This window comes from Cydia fagiglandana, chromosome 2 (assembly GCF_963556715.1).
Source record: "Cydia fagiglandana chromosome 2, ilCydFagi1.1, whole genome shotgun sequence".
NCBI classification, from domain to species: domain Eukaryota; kingdom Metazoa; phylum Arthropoda; class Insecta; order Lepidoptera; family Tortricidae; genus Cydia; species Cydia fagiglandana.
Window position 1 is genome coordinate 6020558 of NC_085933.1, and position 20714 is coordinate 6041271.

The 20714-nt window shown below is 39.1% G+C and overlaps 2 protein-coding genes across 2 annotated transcripts; one reads left to right on the forward strand and one right to left on the reverse strand.

The window, feature by feature from the left end:
* Positions 1–259: 259 nt before the first annotated feature.
* On the forward strand, positions 260–838 carry LOC134679596 (prefoldin subunit 6). Its single transcript, XM_063538548.1, has one exon. The coding sequence runs from the start codon at positions 362–364 to the stop codon at positions 728–730; it is 369 nt and encodes a 122-aa protein (XP_063394618.1). The 5' UTR covers positions 260–361; the 3' UTR covers positions 731–838.
* A 648-nt stretch (positions 839–1486) lies between these two features.
* On the reverse strand, positions 1487–20698 carry LOC134674737 (testin). The gene is made up of 6 exons (XM_063532866.1): positions 20584–20698; positions 20374–20503; positions 20074–20226; positions 9655–9734; positions 8326–8484; positions 1487–3709 (listed from the first exon to the last, which is right to left on the reverse strand). Exons 2-6 carry the CDS (start codon positions 20501–20503, stop codon positions 2108–2110), a joined length of 2124 nt encoding a protein of 707 aa, XP_063388936.1. The 5' UTR covers positions 20584–20698; the 3' UTR covers positions 1487–2107.
* Positions 20699–20714: the final 16 nt, after the last annotated feature.

The following is a 20714-nucleotide window of genomic DNA, read 5'->3' on the forward strand; positions in this document are numbered from 1 at the left end:
ATGTATACGAAAATAATTTCATTATACGAATTTCGTAGCCTATTATACGATCTGGCAGCCCTGCTCGTTGTGACGCGTGCCAAGAGATCCTGGGTTGAATTTGAATTTCGCGCCTTTTTCTTCTGACAAAGAGAGTGTGTTTGAGTATAGGTTTTGCCTGAGTATATTTTTGGGATAGCTCTCCTGTGTTTTGCCTTTTTAAACGGGTGCCGAATAGTTTTAAAAGCACTGCTCAAATGTCACTGTCATTTTGGTTAAAATAACCTCAAAACCTCCAGTCAAATTAAGAAATTAGCTGTTTAATTTCATTGGAAAGTTAACTATTAACTTTATACAACTTTAAACCAATTTTTACATCACAATGACTGAGGAAATACAAAAGAAACTTCAGAAGGAGGTGGAGATGATCACCAGCGTCCAAAAGGAATATCATAAGGCGGTTTCCCAGAAACAACAGTTAGACAGCCAGTTAAATGAAAATAAAGCGGTCAAGGAAGAACTGTTGCTGCTCAAGAAGGATGCTGAAGTCTACAAGTTGATCGGGCCGGTGTTAGTCAAGCAGGATTTGGAAGAAGCGAAACAGAATGTCGCAAAACGAATGGAGTTTATCACAAAGGAGATCAAGAGAACTGACGGTCACATTTCAGCACTAGAGAACAAGCAGGAAGCACTCCAGGAGAATGTTAATAAATTGAGAAACGATATGGGAAAACTCAAAGTCAAAGCTTGATGAATTAACCTATAACTCCTATAAGTAATGCTATTTCTCTACTCTCCTCTAATATTACGCACTGCAAATGTATTTTATATCGAAATATATGCTTAGTATTAACAATTACTTCCTGGAGTTTTAAATTATTACCTTTAGTGATATTTATTCAGTTTTATAGGTACTCACTCTCTTCAATTAGCAATATGGCTGCAACTATGTAGTTCTTTTCATCCTCTGCTGGGGTGTAGGGCTCAAGTCTCGAAGGGTAGGGAGGAGTCATTTTCTTCCACTGACTCCGGTCCTGGGCAGTTTGGGTATCCTCCTCTACCCCATCCCTAATACACCCAACTCCCATGTAATGATGACATTTTATCCATAGGGGCGGCATCAAATAAAATTATTAATTAGGGCTTGGTTAACTCTTCATGTGCCACACCTACACCATAGCCATGTGAAAGGGTAAGCTTTTACTTTTAGGATCATGTGCTTACACGTCTAATTTGCTCAAATGAAGATTCAAGATTGACAATCCTTGTTTGGTAAAATCCCCTCTCTTTAAGTCCTGAGGACATTAAAGCAAATCCCCCCAAACTAAAGTTAATTGATGACGCTCCACCAACACCTACTGTGTGTGGAGCGTCATCATGAACCTTATCGGAATGCACAATGGTGGACATTGGGGCAGGTTTTTAGCGTTTAGCTTAGGTGGACATTGACTAGCCGAGGTTCAGTTGGAATTGCGCTAGAAATGCAGAATGATAATAAAATGCAGAATTAATATATATATATTTTATTGTACTTCCCAAAACATTCATAAATACCTCACAATGGCACTTTTCAAGGAATGATAAGATTGATAATAATATGAAGTTTCTCTTATATCACTATCTATCACATAGATTGCCATGGCTTTAGAATACTTTGTCTAAACATCACAAGATACCCAACAGCGAAAGCTGTTACGACTGCTTGCTTACTGTTACAAATATGTAATTGACAATTTTATATCTAGTTGCTTGCTAGATGAATACCCAGCTTTATAGTAATCAGTGTCACTATACACTTCATTAGGCAGTCAATTACCTTAAAATGCAATACAAAAATATATTAAGTGTAAATTATGCAACTTGTTTTAAAAAACTTACATGTCTTACTTTAGTACACCCAATAGGTTGATATTTGATAATGATCATCTCCTACACAATATTATGTATAATAATACTTCTACAGTAAAAACCCTTTATAAAAAAGATATAATTTTACATTGTATATCATATAATTGGCCCCAGTAATATTGCATCACACATAAATAATATCTTATGAGTAATTTTAAATGTCATGTAAAAATACCTATCTATACATTGGCATATAAAATCTCCGATGTAGTATTTAAGTCTATTTAACCCTACTCTGAACACATGGAACGCTGCAGAAGGGCATCTCCTGTTTGACGACAAACCGCCCACTCAAGAGGCTCTTTCCGCACATTCTTCCCGAACATATGAAGCAGTCTGCGTGCCAGTGCATGTTACTCCACGACACCCCCTGCTGCTCGGGCCCAATAACGCCGCCGCATGCACGGCAGCGCTCCGCGTAGAACTGATCATAGCACGACAAGCAAATGGGTAAACCTGTCTTGTCATCGGGCACATACTTCTTCCCGCCGAGTGGCGCGTCGCAGTGGTAGCAACAGAAATGTTGCACGTGGAACGCGCGGCCCTCCGCCGCGGTGTACGGCCGCGTGAATATCAGCTCGTCGCAGCCGGCGCAGCGGGGAATCTCTAGCACGTTAGCCAAATCCCTGGCGCAGTAAATTTCGTCTTTGTAGAAGAAGTAGACGAGATCCGCCAGCAGCTCGCCACATTTACTACAAGTGAAGCATTGGGGATGCCAGATAGCCTCTTGACCGGCCCTCTCCGCCTTCACGGCGACTTCGCCAGCGAACATAGACTTCTTGCAGCGTTGACACGGCACCCCCTCGTTGTAGAGTTTCCTGTTGAATTCCATCTCGGCAGGGCTCAGAGTCATCTCAGAGAGCTGATCAATTATTGGATCTATTTGTTCGCCATATAGGCTGTCTTGCGGTGAGACTTGATAGCTCATGTTGTCGGGAGCGCCGCTGCCGGCGGGAGGGTTGTTCCAGTCCGCGGCCGCGGCCGGCGGCGGCGCGCCTCCCGGGTAGGTGCTGTAGTTGGGCAGCGGAGGCGGCGGCGTGTCTTCTTCCGACTGGCTCCTAAGATAGTCCCTCAAAGGAGCCGTCTGCTGAGGCTCCACCTGATTAGGCGGTTTAGTAGTTGTAGAATACTGGGGATTGATCTTCGTAGAGCAAATTGTGCCGCTGTGCTCGGGAGTGGTGGGTTCGTGCTTCCAGCTCCAAATCTCTCCGTTGGGAGCGAAAATAGTTCCCTTTTGGAGCCTGCTGTCCAGCATCTTGGCGGTGCCCAGAACGTTGTTATTACTGGTCGGCCAGAGGTCCGGCATGGCGTGAGCGCCGAGAGCCTTGGCAAACTCGTTGGTCTCCTCCTTAAACTGAGGATTTTTATTGTACTCTTCACGGAAGAGTTTGATAGGGTGTAAGTAGACATCATTTGTGACAGGAATGTTTAAGTCGTTCAGGCTTTTAAGTAGTTTATCGTAGACAGGGCCATGCTCGATAGCACTTTTGATTCTGTCAGACTCGATACGCATCACGTTGAGCTTGTCTTTAACGACGTGACTGAGAATCGGGCTATTTTTGTAGTCCGGCAAGTTGGCAGCGCTGCTGACAACATTTCCCTGTGAGTCAAGAACCAGTTTCTTGTCTGAAGCATTCTTCGGAACTATGTTGTACTTCACGCCCCTGGAAACGTTGGATATCTTCAAAGGCAGAGCGTAGGACTTGGTACCGGAGTGGGACTTGCTGTTCTCGACTGAGTAAATTTCGCCGCTCTGAAGAGGCCCCACTCTGACCACGTTACCCATACCGACGACATTCTCTTTGATGCGCGTAATGTATTCCTGAAAACAATGTAATTTTAATTTTAGCTTTAGTCGTAGAGTACACTTACAATACCAGTATCCAAATGTATGCCCATTAGGACCGCACTCTTGAATGTCTGCTATTTTAATTGATATTGCATAATTTAAGACCGTTAAGACGTATGAACATTTAGAGAATTGCGGTGGATTACAGGCATTACAGCATATGGCCTAGTTGACAGCATTTATTTTTGACGAGCACGGAAACGCATACGGAACTGCGCACACCGTGTACAGCAAACTGTAAAATTCCATGGACAAATTATGGATGAGTTCATTTAAAAAACGGACAACGGTTCGTGAGATACAGCCTGGTGACAGACGGACGGACGGAGGGACGGACGGACGGACGGACAGCGAAGTCTTAGTAATAGGGTCCCGTTTTACCCTTTGGGTACGGAACCCTAAAAAGTGGCCATGCAATTTTGCGGATGGCGTAATTTAATCGGGTTCATTGTTGCCCATAAAGCTTTAGTGGAGAACGACAAATATTTATACGTCTACGGCCAAACAACAATAGCGTTTTCTCTGCTACTTTTACTGAAAGTTCCATAAGATCATCTCGTTCGGTCATCTATCCCCTTTCCTCTAGTAAGCTCTATAGTATTATTCCCCTGATGCCACCTCTACACTATCGGCGTGTGCTACTCTGCAGCGGCGCCACCATAACGAATACCAATGAATTATATGGTGAAATGATGTACCTAAAAGGTACATCATGTACATATAATGTTTATGGCTGTACCTGTGATAGGAAACGAAATAATCGGCATTGAAAGTGGCGCCGCTGGGGAGCATACTCCCCAGCGGCGCCACACAGTACTCATAGATAGAAATGATATTAGCTATTTTTTCTTATGTAAATTGATGTAGTAATGCTGTTTATTACGTACCTACTGAAAAAAAGAATCATTTTGCATTGATTAGTGATTTTATTTACATTTTAATTCCGCATTCCGCCTAAACGGTATGAGTTGTAAGAGAGGCGCGCGGGTGAGCGAGATAGAGATAGAAATTCTTCTTGCGGGACCGCGCTCCCGCGGCCCACTCCTGTTTTCAACAATAAATATTTTTGTTTTTGCTTTCGTTATGTTTCTGTGTCTGTACTTCTGTATCAAAAGTAAAATTAGATATACATATTAAGTATGTTGTATTTTCTATGTTTAAAATTATACACCGTGTTTTTATTGAATTCCGTTAACTTCGGGGTATGGTTAAGTAGGTTTAAGAGAACTAAATGGCATAGTTAATTAAATTTTTTTTTTTGTTTTTTTTAGATTTTTTTTTAAGTTTAAGCAGTAATTAAATGTAGCATATAGCGTTGTTATAACACGGGCATTACATTTAACTCAACCAAACAATTGAAATTTGTGACATATCAATGTCATGTCGAACATCGGTCGACCGAGATTGTACTTATAGCTGGTTTGTTAGTGCACACCGTTGTATGGGGACCTTGCACTTTGTGACTATGCGCTGAAACTTGGCACAGTTGATTGTTAGCTGGTCTTGAGCAGATACAGACCGGGAGACCTCAAGAGCCACGTCTCATTTAGTGGGGGGGAGGGGGGAAGTTCGACGCAGCCGCGCTTCACTTGGAGCAACATTTCTCTAAAACTATACCTATTAGGGCATGTGATATATCATTTTCGGATTAATTAAGGATGAGGAATCTATTTTTGGAACCAAAACAATGCACATACTAACAAAAAAAACAATGTAGAAAAGACAAAAAAATGTATCTTTGATTTATTCATATTTACCAATTATTTTTTAAAGTGTAGTAGGAATCTGGAAACAAAAAATATAGTTATAGAGCTACACAACCTACCTACATGAATAATTAGCATAAAAGTTCCTACAAAAAAGGTCTTTAAAACTTTTTCGCTAGGATCAATATTAAAAACGATATTAAAGTGAGAAAATAAATTCTAAGGTCCCCTTTTTAAATATTTATCCTAGCGAAAAAGCTATTGGCCATCCTTTAAGAGTTATTTACGAATGACTAAAAAGGGGTCATCCATTAATTACGTCACACGTTTAGGGGGAGGGAGGGGGTCAAGAAAATGTGACATATTGTGACATGGGGGAGGGGGGAGACACAAACTTTGTGACGTCACTTTAACTTCATCAGTAACCGAAAATTTATTTAAATTATTTAGTTCGCTGTACATTTAAATAACAAGTTTTTAAAACGAAAATTATTTACGAAATACTAAAAATATAAACGATTGTAGAACAAATTATAAGTAACTTTCCCACATTAATAATATGTTGTATTGAGATCACTCTGACCACGCTTAATATTATTTTTTATCTCTCATGTAACAACAGTTTTGTGTAATAAACTATTTTCTTAAACGTAATAAGTGTAGCTTTATAATTATATTTTTTGTTTTCAGATTCCTACTACACTTTAAAAAAAAATTGGTAATTATGAAAAAATCAAAGATACGTTTTTTGTCTTTTCTACTTTATGTTTTTTTTTTGTTAGAAAGTGCATTGTTTTGGTTCCAAAAATAGATTCCTCATCCTTAATTTATCCGAAAATTATATATCACATGCCCTAATAGGTACAGTTTTAGAGAAATGTTGCTCCAAGTGAAGCGTGGCGGCGTCGAGCTTCCCCCCTCCCCCCCCACTAAATGAGACGTGGCTCCCGGTCTGTATCTGCTCAAGACCAGCTAAGAATCAAGTGCCCAAGTTTCAGCGCATAGTCACAAAGTACAAGGTCCCATACAACGGTGTGCACTAACAAACCAGCTATAAGTACAATCTCGGTCGACCGATGTTCGACATGACATTGATATGTCACAGATTTCAATTGTTTGGTTGAGTTAAATGTAATGCCCGTGTTATAACAACGCTATATATGCTACATTTAATTACTGCTTAAACTTAAAGAAAAATGTAAAAAAAAACAAAAAAATATATTTTTTTAATTAACTATGCCATTTAGTTCTCTTAAACGTTCTTAACCATACCCCGAAGTTAACGGAATTCAATAAAAACACGGTGTATACTTTTAAACATAGAAAATACAACATACTTAATATGTATATCTAATTTTACTTTTGATACAGAAGTATAGACACAGAAACATAACAAAAGCAAAAACAAAAATATTTATTGTTGAAAACAGGAGTGGGCCGCGGGAGCGCGGTCCCGCAGAAAGAATTTCTATCTCTATCTCGCTCACCCGCGCGCCTCTCTTACAACTCATACCGATTAGGCGGAATGCGGAATTAAAATGTAAATAAAATCACTAATCAATGCAAAATGATTCTTTTTTTCAGTAGGTACGTAATAAACAGCATTAGTACATCAATTTACATAAGAAAAAAATAGCTAATATCATTTCTATCTATGAGTACTGTGTGGCGCCGCTGGGGAGTATGCTCCCCAGCGGCGCCACTTTCAATGCCGATTATTTCGTTTCTTATCACAGGTACAGCCATAAACATTATATGTACATGATGTACCTTTTAGGTACATCATTTCACCATATAATTCATTGGTATTCGTTATGGTGGCGCCGCTGCAGAGTAGCACACCTATCGGCGATGATTGTTAATAGTATCATCGGCAAGATCATCGTGCAAGCATCCGCATGATCGCCTGTACAATGCAACCACCCGGCGATTCCCTTTGATGCGTGCCCAAAAAACCGACAAACTCACGGGTCTGGCGATGATAGACGATGCCTGGCGTGGACTGCCGAAGGTGCCCTCTATACTATCGTCCCTGCTAGTCATCGTCTATCACAGGGGTCTCCAAAACGCGGCCCGCGACGTGTTCCAATCCGGCCCGACAACACCCAAAGCGAGTGCCCACTGTCCGGCCCGCGGGAGCCAGGCTCCAGGGGTTCAGCATTAATTCAGAGTGGAACTGGTCCTAACAGCAGCAACCGGACAGGGTGTCTGTCAGTCCCCCGGTGCTGGCCCGCGTAAAAGTTTCTGAGGGGCAATATGGCCTTCAGGTAATAGTACATTATTGTCGAGGCTCGGAAGGAGCTACTTGCAGGCTGAGGATTCGTTTTAAACGGACGACCTTGGGAGTCCGTTTAATCGAATCCGAAGCCAGCAAATAGCCTTCCAGCCGAGTCATATATAGTGCTTGTCTCAAAAATGGTGCAAGAAATATAAATATCATAGAAATATTTTACAAAAGCAACGTTGTTACGTATATATTTTCACAGAAGAGAGCCCTTGCCACCTTTTTATTTTTTTAATAAAAAAATAGAAGTGTATTTTTCTGCCGAAAATACGCTAACCTATTTGAGACAACTAAATAGTCGCGGTACTAATCATCTATTTGGCTGTTTAATGGGCCTGTGCCTTCAATTGATATGGCCATTTCAACTTTTAAAAAGTTTGGAACTCGACAAATAATGGGATTTGTATGCAACATTGCAGTCCCAAAATCGAGACTGCAACGTTTTTAACTTTTTAATTTTTGACTGACCATTAACTAAGCGCTTCGCGACCTATTTTTTAGATGGCAAAGTCGATTTTGCCGTCCATTTTTGAGAAAAAAAGTTTGGAGACCCCTGGTCTATCATCGCCGATAGCGTAGAGGAGCCATGAGATACTGACCGTGTGCTCGGACTTCTCCTGGTCGGTGGCGTGGTTGCGGATGGCGGGCGCCACGTCGTGCGGCGGCAGCTGCGTGCGGAGCTGCGCGCGGCGCCGCCGGGCCGCCTCCGACCCGGACACCGGCGCCAGCGAGCCCAGGCACGACATGTACTCCGACACCTGGTGGCACGTGGTGAACATACTATAACATTTAAGACTGAAAGGTGCATAAGATTAAGAAGTTTATAATTTGATAATAGTTTTTTTTGTTAACCCTTTACCAGGCTAAGGGATATATCTTTCTCACCTCTCTCACAACATAATTACATAATTACGACGGTACCTACTTCAAACATGTGTTCAATTTTCGATCAGTAAGATTCGATTGTCATCTGTGAACTGTCAGCCTGGTAAAGGGTTAAAATACAAATAAACACGCAGATTAGGATCTCGCTCCTTCCGCGCACGATGCGTGCATCGGAATATGGATATCAGCTTATTGTAAGAAATCTAGAAGAGCACCATCTTTTTTTTTTCTTTCCCTGGGCTTCCCCATCATCACAGCTGTTTAGTATATCATAATATACCTACCATACCATCAGTTCTCCATTACCAAGTGCATTAAGTATACCCGGGTAAGATCGGATCGGAGAGTAAGATTGTATGACCGCAATTGCTTCTAAAATAGCAAATATTTTACATATTTTATTCATAAAGCAATATGATAACAATTATTGCAACTTTCACATCACATTTAATTAAAACTTGCCACGACAAATGCAATTCTGATTTGTCAAAATAAATATCCTCTGAACGGTTAGGGGATAGTATTGTATGTATATAATATTCTTTATAATTCCAAGAGATATGCTCAGAATCTCAGATATGATATGGCTAGGTACTTCCATTCCATTGATAAGGATGAACCAAATATCAACGTCATCTCGAATTTACGTCAAAGTTACTGATATATATTTTATCATCAGCATTGGATGTCCTGAAACTCCAGAAGATAATTGTTAAGGTATTTAATTTTATAACAAGTATGAAGTGATATAGTATCCCACGAGCTGTCCTGTACTATGAAGTGATATAGTATCCCACGAGCTGTCCTGTACAAACACATTTTATTTTGTGTATTTGATTTTTTTTAGTTTCAATTATTTTTTAAGCTTTGTTACTGAAAAAAAACTCCAAATATTCGGCCGAGTATTCGGCAAAATCCATATTCGGCCCATCTCTACTAGCCATATGGAATAGGAGCATTCCATGAAATTGTAAAATAATATGATATTGCCATTATCCATTACCAATTTTAATAAATTTATACCAAGTTTAGAGGGAACATACCAACTCAGTAGAAGCATTTGGAGGCACCCAGTCAAGTTTAACAGGCTTGTCTGTCACTCCACGAATCTTGATAAGGGGCACTGCAAAAGAACAATGACATGAAATAAGAATGAAACTCTTATTTTGTACTTATTTACCAGAAGAACATATGGAAAATAGTACAACAACATAAATATTCAAGAAAAGTAGAGTACATTGAAAGGTAATAGTTTGATATTATTACTACTAAATAACCAAGAAGGCTTGATTGAACATATTATAGATCAGTTAGGTACAGGAAAAAAAAAACAAAAGTGGAAAACCATAAAATACAGGAAATGTAGATAGCAAATCTATTAAAATTAATGTTTTAGTAATATGGGGAAAAACTTTTTATAATTAGGACTAGGAATGTTTATTGTGGTTTTGGTAAACCATTGAATTTCCACATGTGGTCTAGCTTCCACGGGATTATTTAACTCTATTATTGTTTTCCTTTTATTAGCCTGTAATATCCTATTATTGGGCAAAGCCCTCCCTATCATTCTTCCACACATCTCCTACTTTAGCAATATAGGCATGTTGACATGAATCGCGAATATATAACTTGTTATGTTTATACCATAGCGGAATATTAGAATGCTGAAAATCATATTTTGCAAGTGTAAATATGCGTAATAAATTAATTAAAAATAATCAAAAGTATTTAAAATAATGCCCAGTATCACGTGACTGCAAACGCCAATCGGAGAGCGTGACGTAATGACATGAGAATCACCACAGACTAGTCGTCAAACCTGATCGTAATCCATACGAGACCGCCAAAGAGTTTGGATGTTCAAAAACTGTATGTATTTTTTATTTCGACAATAGGCATTTATTACGTACAAAAATAGTATATTACTACAGAGGCCGGGACGAAAGGGGTTGCCGGCCGAAGACATATAGACGGCCGAGCGAAGCGAGGCCGGATAGGTCTGAGCGCGGGCAACCCCATTTCCCGCCGAGGTATGTATAGTGCTTTTCTCAAACATGCAATGAAATAAATAAAATAAAAAATCCACGAAACCCAAGTTTTATTTATAGAAAAAACTAAAAGTAAACTACACCCAAAATATAACCAACACGTACCTATATCATTATCACGCGTATGTTTTACACGAGTCGTGTATTTTTACTACCCGTATATTTTCATATATCTTTGATTTTTTCGCCTTGTATCCGTCTAACTGTCGTTTTCGTCACATAAATTTACATAGTCTTTCATTTTGATATCATGTTTCACATAAATCGTTGCTTTATGCATGGAGTAAAGTATAATTATAATAATTAAGTATAATTTCCACACTGTTGGCGAATTTGTAGTTACATTCATTTAAAATATGCCACAAAACTGTTTCTAATAAACTGTAAGCAATTTTTCTTAGTTTCTCAAATAATAAAATTGCCATAAACAACCATATACATACTTCGTCTTTGACTTGGCGGCAGAGGCAGCAAGTTATTTAAAATCAATTCTGCTTACGCTGCCAATTCCAACACCTACGATTACAATTAATATTAATTTCATTATTTCGTCGGAACTCATATTGAAGTCAAAAAATCAACAACGCACCACAAATCCAATAAAACAGAATGAATATTTTTCAACTTTACCTCCATAACAATTAAAAAAATATAACTACGCGTGTTTGAGTAGACCTTTTTACCGCAAACGTTTAGATGAAATATTATAAATGTTTTTATTTGTGTAGTTAAATTTATAATTTAAAATTATAAAATTATAGAATGTATTATTTATTAAGTTCATGTTGATTTTATACAAATAAAACTGCAAATTATAGCAAACATTGTTTTTTGTTTTTTTTTATAGGCGTAGTGGCAGTGTCATTACGAACCATAAATTTCAAGAACGATCATCGACCTGACACTCATGTTGAGTCGGTTAGTTTGTGTGTTGCTGACACGGTAAAATGTGCCGCACGCGCCGCTGCACCGCCCGCGCGCCCCACGCGCGTGCGACCGCCCCCGCGCCCCCCGCGCGTGCGACCGCCCCCTGTCACCTCGAAGTCACGTCAGCGTGCATATGCTGACGTCGCCGGTCAGCCTGTCGCAGCTAACCGGGTCAACTTGCCTGTTAAGGTGAATGAAGCACGGGCTCCACTTAAGGAGAAGTCCTCCCGCACCGATGTGGATAAGGAGGGATTCACACTGGTGGAAAGGAAACGCAAGGCGCGCAGGGCGCCTCGTAAGACTCTGTGTGGCACTGCGGAGCCGGTTAATTCTGGCCTACGAGTTGCGACACCGAGTAAGGCGCTATACGTGTCACGCTTACATTACTCCGCCGTGGCCGACGAGGTGGTGGAGTACGTCCGCCGGAAGACTGGCTTCACGCTGAGGGTGCACCAGCTACAGTCGCGTCACTATGTGCACTTCAGTTCATTTGTGGTGCGCGTGCCGCGGTCGCTGCAGGACACCATCGCAAGCGCGGACTTCTGGCCGAAGGGTGAGGTGTTTCGGCGGTTCCGGGGCAACCTGCCGAACCCTACGCCGAGTCAGACGACGCTACGGAGCCACGCCGTTACGTCGTCGCCCAAATCTAATGTTTAGTTAATTTAATTTTTTATGTGTATTGTTTTTCTTTGTCTTTTCTTTTACTTTGTAGTTTCACAGTGCCTTGGTTTTATACTGTAATGCTGTGTTACTTATTTGATCAATAAAATAAATAAATAATAAATAAAGCAAATACTGCCTCTAGTTTTTTAGGGTTCCGTACCCAAAGGGTAAAACGGGACCCTATTACTAAGACTTCGCTGTCCGTCCGTCCGTCCGTCCGTCCGTCCGTCTGTCACCAGGCTGTATCTCACGAACCGTGATAGCTAGACAGTTGAAATTTTCACAGATGATGTATTTCTGTTGCCGCTATAACAACAAATACTAAAAACAGAATAAAATAAAGATTTAAATGGGGCTCCCATACAACAAACGTGATTTTTGACCAAAGTTAAGCAACGTCGGGAGGGGTCAGTACTTGGATGGGTGACCGTTTTTTTTCTTGCTTTTTTTTGTTTTTTTTTTTTTGCATTATGGTACGGAACCCTTCGTGCGCGAGTCCGACTCGCACTTGCCCGGTTTTTTTAATGGATGAATGCCACGATGCTGTGTCACAAATATCTGTGAAATGAAAATTAAAAAAGAGGACTTTGCCGGCCTAGGCCTGTAAGATGTGTATGAAATTCCATTAACGATCTTTTGTCCTAGCCGCACCTGAAACGTCATACTTCGCAGCCTATTATAAGGAACATAACATCAATATTTCATTGCATGTTTGAGAAAATATTATTACATGATATATGCTGAATGGAACTATCATCGCCATATTGGCTGTCGGAAACAAAAATAAATAAATTTGAAAAGTTATATCTGGGCCCACTATATTTGCGCTCACTATTTTAGTTGGATCATAATAATTCATTTTAAATTGTAACTGTAAGTGTTTTTGTGTGAAATCAGTAATTAGGATTGTTCATTTTTTTTCAAATGTTCTATTTCGAAAACCATTTCGGGATATAAGGTTTTTAAACAGTTTCCGACATTTGCTGCGATATAATAATTGAGGATTGAAGATATTTCAACAAATATCCTTATGACCTTAGTTTGACCTTCTCCTGGGCTGAATGTAAAGTCATTGCATAATAAAAGTTATCGAACCATAGTAAATAAATCCGTCACTCACGTATTGTCAAAGTTATCATTGTCATCGATTGTCATAACAAAATTTTTCAGTTAAACCGCTGCGCTTGTTTGTTACAATTTGATTTATAATTAATACCTAAACAGTAGATTTCATTGCTTAATAATATATCAAAAACCTTGTTCCTATGTGTGGGAATGATTCACAAAAATAATAGTTCCAATCCACGAAGACCTACGACGTGAAAGATGGTGCCGTGAATTAAACTTGGAATACCTACCTACTTCACGTGTTACACACAGTATTGCTGTGAGAATCACGTCGATGTAAGTATAAAATTAATATTAATTTACTACAATTAAGTATTTAAAAGCTCACTTTATTGGTAGGGTCGTGGTATCTATTTATTTTCTGTGGTAATGTAGCCAGAGTATCTAAAGGCAAACCGTTACGTTTAAACAGAGATGGTGCCTACTAGAAAGAAGGAATATACAAGAATACATAGCCATACTAGACGTGCGCGCCGACCTAAAATTTGCCGGCGGCGGCGCGCCGGCTTTTTTGGTCGGCGCGGCGCGGCGGCGCCGGCGTGTGGCAAGTTTTTTCATTTAGGTATTACCTACTAAAAACTGCAAAAATTAACTATCTATAGTTTTTCACTAGCATTATACTTACGCACACGCTGTTCTTGTACATATCCCCGATTCTAACATACATTTTTTTTTAAACAAAAGGGGGGTGGCTGTCTTCCGGCTAGCCACCCCAAACCACTTTTTGTAAGTTTTTTTTGGTCTAGATAGCAAGATATTCGTTAGTTCATGATTGTTCAGGCATTAGAATCGTTAGGGCCCCGATTCCTTAATTTTTTTTAATTTTTTCAAAGTGGGGTGCCTGTCTTCACGCTAACCACCCCACCCCGAAATCAGCCAAATTAACTAGGTATGTCCCAGATTATAAAATAGTTCTTACGAACAGATACTTATCTCTCAAACAAAACGCAAATACCTACCGTTTTGATACCTACACAAAAATACAATGGAGTGACCTTCAACGCGCCGCTCCCCGCACCGCGCGCACCGGCACAACACTAGGGTTGCTGACACTTAGAAATGATAAATAAATACCTACTTAAACAGCGGAGTGAAATAAAAGGAAAGCTAAATCTTAAATTATACCTAATATTCCGATTATGCGTTAGTGTTTGCGAAATAGTCATTTTAAAAGGTCATATGTCCCTGCAGTAACCGCAGTGTTTACGCCGTTTTATAAACCGCGCAATAATCCCAGCAAGAATTAGTATTAAAACTTCGTGTTATTTAAAACCACATAGAGATTAATGTTACACAATAAAGAAAAATAATAGAAACCCCATGAATACAGGTAATTAATTATAAGTTAACCAGAGTAAAAATAAGTTGGCACTTTCCGGTGTAAAGTTAACTTACTGTCGTTAAAATAAACATTTACCAAAATAAATTAAAAATTTGCTACCTATTTCAAATAGATAGATATCTAAAACTATACATTTGTCATACATAATAAACATTACATGTTTAATTAAAGAAATTCAATAGTAGGTAGGTACCTACTACGTAGCTTGTAACTATCGTAAAAATCGACAGTGCGGCGCGCGGTGACGTGCGTACGTGAGCGCGTGTGGCAACCAACTGGCTTGTTTTTCTACCGTGAACGGGAGCAGATTCGTAGGTATAAATCCGAGCTCGCGCGGAGAGTTCCATAGGCCTGACTATGTGAATTCATCGGACGACGTTAGTTCACGTTTGTTCAGGCATTAAAATCGTTAGAATCTCATTAGATTTGCCATAAAAAAATAAAATCGAAAAATTCATATATATGGCCGTGCATCGGCGCGCCGAGTGGATGAGCCGGCGGCGGCGGCGCGTATGAATGGCGGCGCGGCGCGGCGGCGCCGGCGCGGCGCGCACGTCTAAGCCATACTCAAAATTCAGCCTGAAACTGCTTTAAAAAGATATAATTTCTAATTTCCAGGTACATGTTGCAGTTCAAGCTGCAGATATCATGGTGGACAAGACTTAATAAAGAGTTGTGAATAATAAAACATATTTTTGTTTACCTACTTTTTTATTAATTTGGGAAATATGTATGTTTCCAAAAAAAAAATTGTAACTTTACATTAAATGTATGTTTATCATGTTCTGCACGAGCATCTGACAATGATGGCTTCTTGTTGACCATCCAGAAGAGAAGTGTATGGTTTGTTATTTACTCTGTTCCCAGGCATTATTTACGGTCGTAAAGTATTACGACGATTAATAATTAATATGACGTTCGTTTCAATACAAAATGCTCAACTTTGTTCTGGGCCCAAGTGCAGTTACATATCTCACAGCTGTATCTAAATAGGAATCACGATGACCTGAAATAATAGGATATAATTAGCAAAATTGGCATGTTGTTGGCAATAGTAGTATATAAATATGTAGTACAATATCCAAACAATGGTGACAAGCCGGTAGAAAGCACCCACTGGGTGCTAAGCTACCTTTAGCAATGGACGCTTGTAACGATTTTATGAATCCAATCTTCTTACAAATCGAATCAGTTAAAATATATATGATGTAGGTAACTTACATTTGTATTTTTGCTCCCTTGATTTCAGCCAAGTTATGGTTGGAGTTGGATGCTATATGGATACATACTCCAATAAAACTAAGTTATATTATATAACTAACGCTACGTCTTACGTAGGCGAACAACGCGCGAACGCGGCGCGGCGCGGCGCGGCGAAATCAATCCTTTGATGCCCATAGAAGTGTCCTACGTAAGCGATCTCGTTGCGAACGCGGTGCGGCGCGATTTGCACGCGAATGTCAGGCGGCGCGGCGCGGCGCGGCGCGGCGGCGGCCGCTTTCGCCGCGCCGCGTTCGCGCGTTGTTCGCCTACGTAAGACGTAGCGTTAGGCAGATTTCTGGAATCAGCTTTCTCAAATTTATAGCGTAGGTATTTTGAAATTAATGATTCAAAATAAACGAGTTTTCCATTCCAGACGATTGTTATTTATAGAAACACGTGACACTGACATTGTCGACAGGTGACATTACAATCAATTGACAATGACAACTATTTTTTTAATGCTTGTTGTTGCTTGTGCATTATCCTAATCAGCCGACGACATGTAATTTACGAGAAGTCGTATCTCATATTTTCAATAAATTATAAATATTCAACCGAGCCACGAATTACTAAATCATTCAAATTGGTATCTTAAATTAACCTATATTTTCAGAAAATAAAATAAAAATGGGGGTCTAAAAAAAATGAACAATCCTAATTGTGATTCATTTTTGAAATGGTTTTATCATCGCTGAACGTAATATGTATACATATAGTTCGCAAGTAACAATATCATTCAAGTCAAAATCCGTAACTGCAACGTAAGTATCATGTAACAAATATTTGTTTTATACTCTAGGGTCTTGATTGTTGTTCTTTTACACATAGGCACTGCATAAGACATGTGCAACTTGTTATTCATTATTTTAGCTTATATATTTACGTAATAGTGAACTTTTAGAAAGAGAGATAAATTAAATACTACAGCTTTTGTTCTACGCTAGGACTGACATTTTGGCAGCAGTTTGTTTATTTATCTGTTCGTGACGTCACGTGACAGCTTGGAACGTTTAGGCTCAAACTTTAAGCACTAAACTAATTAAGCTCTATTTAGTATTTAAAATTAATGAATAAAAATTTTAAATATTTTTTTTTTGTAATTATTACGAAATGAATGAATGAAAAAATTATTATAAAATGAATACAGTTCTAGAAACTTGTCAACATGCCTATTGGACCAATATTTTCGGAAGTCAACAAGACCTGCTGCCATCCCCATCAAATGCTGCTATTATTATTTTTTTTATTTATTAAGCCTTTTATTCCTTAAATATACAGGGTGGAAAGGCACGACGATCCTTCCCGGAAGTATTAGGTCGTTTAAGCGATACAGAGCAGATTGGTAATGGTAAGAATCGTTAATTGAGTAAAAAATAAAAATACCAAATTTTCTACTTTTTAACTGTGGTGATAACCCTATAGCATGTGCACATGATGGCTAGATTAAGGATCCCCGTCGGGAAAGCTCGGGTCTTTACGCTTTTTTCCGATCGTTGACAGAATCGCAATGATCTATGAATGACGCATAAATGACAAATAAATCAAATTAATGCAAAAATATTACATACAATTTTATTACTTTCTTAGATAATTACTTTTTGCCAATATTTAACACTATCTTCTCTTTACATACGGTGTTCAAATGTACCTCGGTGTCTTATAATGTACGTTGTACGCCGCAGCCCGCACCCGAGCCCGCGCACATTGCCCATGCGATAGTGTAGGTATGCTCTTCGTAATTTTTCCTTCGCAGATTGTCAAAAGCAGCAATTAGCCTTTAATGTCTCATTTCGTCCGCAGTTTCACATTCCGTTTGGTACACCATATCTTTTACACAGCCAACAGATTTAAATAACCACGAGCATCTAACACGGCATTTTTATTTGCAGAATATGACATTAGATAAATAAAGTTCAATGACAATTTAATTTCAAACATCAGACGTCTTGTCTATTTCCTACCACGCAAGAAGGTTTGTTAGTTAGGTATTTAAGAAATATTTATTCTTGATTTATTCTTAGTATTTCATTTTTGCAAGTTCTTTAATCCATCAAACACAACCTACTTGTAATTTTTTTATTATTTTAGATAGTTTCCAATTATTCGAAAATAATTTTGTGAAACGTATTAAGAAACTAAAACCTTTTTATCAGCCAAGGAAACCAGAGATATTTATAAGACAATTGCGTACTTTTGAGTGGTTGTCAATGTCACAATTTGAACTGTCGTTGTAAACAATGTTAATAATATTAAGGAATAACTACTTAATTCAAGTATTGAACAAGTGGAACCACTAAGAAAGCGAAAATCCTGCAACGATTCTTACCGTGTTGTAAGCAGACCTAAGAATGGTTAGATGGAAACAAATTAGCATAATTTCCTGTCGTATACTAATTGTTTACAAGTAAGTTCATTGACCCTGTCACCTGTTAGGGTTACAACAAAGTAGTTTTTTGCACGGATGTTTAAAAGGTCATAATTTAGAAACGGTTGCTCATATTAACATAGTTTCTATGGAGAAAATATAGAGCTTAGGCTAAACAACCCCCCTTTTGCGGAAAGGATCGTCGTGCCTTTCCACCCTGTATAATAGTACTTTTAATTTTTATTTTTATTTGTAATTTAAGGACCCCTTTTGGGTATAGGCCTCCTCCAATCTTTTCCAGTATATCCTATCTTTTGCATCTTGGGTCCAATTAGGCCCAAATATTGAGACAATATCATCTATTGACCTCGTCTGTGGTCTCCCACGGTGTCTGGTACCTTGAGGTCCTTGCCATTCTGTGACCGTTATTATACCAGACTAATGCTGCTATTATACCAGATTATAATTTGATTGTTGTCAAGTCAGTACCATTGGTACCATATGGTACCATTTAACCTGTGGTTGCTGTGGTTGGTCATAAGAATCCTGACAGAATATGTGACGTTATCTATGAAAAGGGACCTTATTGTAGTGATGGGCCAAATCGAAAAAATTTCAAACCGAATAAGTCGACTCCGATTTAAACCCAAATCGGTTTGCAAACCGATTTAGCCAAGTCGATTTAACTTCTACTTTTTAAGTATCAGTAGTTCAAACCGCTTCGTAGTCTTTGAGTTGAGGAAATTGAATTGTCAATTTTACGCTTTGTTCGATCCGATCGACAGCAAAAATTTTGACTTAAAAGTTTTGTAATATTTTTTTAGTTTTGTTGCGCGGTAAATCACAATTTTATAATTTCTAAAGCTAAAACGGGAAAGCACTATACGAGAAAGCAGGAAAGAGCGTGCGGTCTCGTGCGATTTCGTGTCATTGTCGCGAATCGTTGAGTTAGCAAATCGACGCGGCGCAAAACTGCCAAACCGATCCAAGTATACCGCCAAATCAATCGCTTTAAGCCCATGCGAAATTGAACCTTACAACATAAACAATACGTTTCATTTTACTTTACCTGTAGATACCAAGTTTCGACTCGACTCAATAATGGCGGCAATGTGAATGGCAACATTTTTCTTCGTGGTTTGAAATCGATTTGCGTACATTTTAATCCTCAATATGTCAAATGAAAGTGACGCATCAACAAATATGAAAGGATGCGTTTAGAGCGGGTGAACGTATCTTAAGTCGATTTACGGAACACTCACGTCAATTTAGTCGACTTCAGACCTAAATCGGTTTGAAACGATTTGTGAAGTCGAATCGTAACATCGCTACCTTATTGTTGAAGCGCTTACACCTTTATTAACCCCTGGAGCGCCCCAGAATTACCGTAGTATGGAACTCCTATACTAGTTACCAGCACACGTGTCTGTGTAGGGCGCTCCACGGGTTAACGATACTCAGATATAAATACAATGTCTCGCGACACTGTGTACAGACACGACAGATAAACATATAAAAGGTTTATATCACAGATGTGCAACTTGTATTGATATTTCCAGATAATAAACAAACAAGTAAACAAGTTTCATTCTGGGAATGAAACTTTTTCTTAAACTTACCAACAACATATAAGTAGTTAAAATTAGCTCTTAGGACTACAGGTGCTCTAAGTGAACACATATCACACGTATGTGTAAACTAACAATTTTTTAATCTAACTACTCACTTGAAGCTTTCTTGGGCTTGGCCGTCCCAAGGAGCTCAAACTGCGCCCAGCCAGAGAGGTCATCGTCCTGGACGTCGTGCACGTCTTTACTGCAGTGGCAAGAGCGGCACACCTTACGCCAGAAGTGCAGGTCTAGCCCAGGACATGATGGACCTGGCAAAACATTCATTTCTTTAATTGTTGCCACTTAAACAAAACAGGTACGAAACGAACATGGACAACAGTAATTTAATTAACACGTAGTTTACAACCAAGAATATGTAAACAGAATGCAACAGTGTAAGTGACTCCCAAGCTTACCACAGGAATTACAAGGAGCACCAGCGCCGCTGTCGTGCCCGAGCCGGGCTTTGCTCAGCTTCTCACGTTGGCTCTCAAGTTTCGATAACCAAGCCGGCGCTTCAGGAGTTTCTACACATGACTCACTCATCTGAAAACAAACTTCTTTGTCCAATATCCAAATAAAAAACACTTACTGTGAGGAACACAATAATCACCATAAATACTTACGTTTTCAGGATAAAGTTACATTTGATTTCATGCGCGTGACCGTCTGAACAACAGTTTGTAATTAATTATTCCGCAAAATAATCTACACTAATCTACAAAGATTTAAGATTGACAGATAACAATACAGATAA

Bases quoted from the DNA above. Each gene is read 5' to 3' on its own strand.
- LOC134679596 (XM_063538548.1), top strand. From the start codon at position 362: ATGACTGAGGAAATACAAAAGAAACTTCAGAAGGAGGTGGAGATGATC.
- LOC134674737 (XM_063532866.1), bottom strand. From the start codon at position 20,503: ATGAGTGAGTCATGTGTAGAAACTCCTGAAGCGCCGGCTTGGTTATCG. The intron at 8,485-9,654 runs GTATGTTCCCTC...ACGTGCCACCAG, and splicing joins CAAATGCTTCTACTGAGTTG to GTGTCGGAGTACATGTCGTG. The intron at 3,710-8,325 runs GTCAGTATCTCA...CATTGTTTTCAG, and splicing joins AGGAGAAGTCCGAGCACACG to GAATACATTACGCGCATCAA.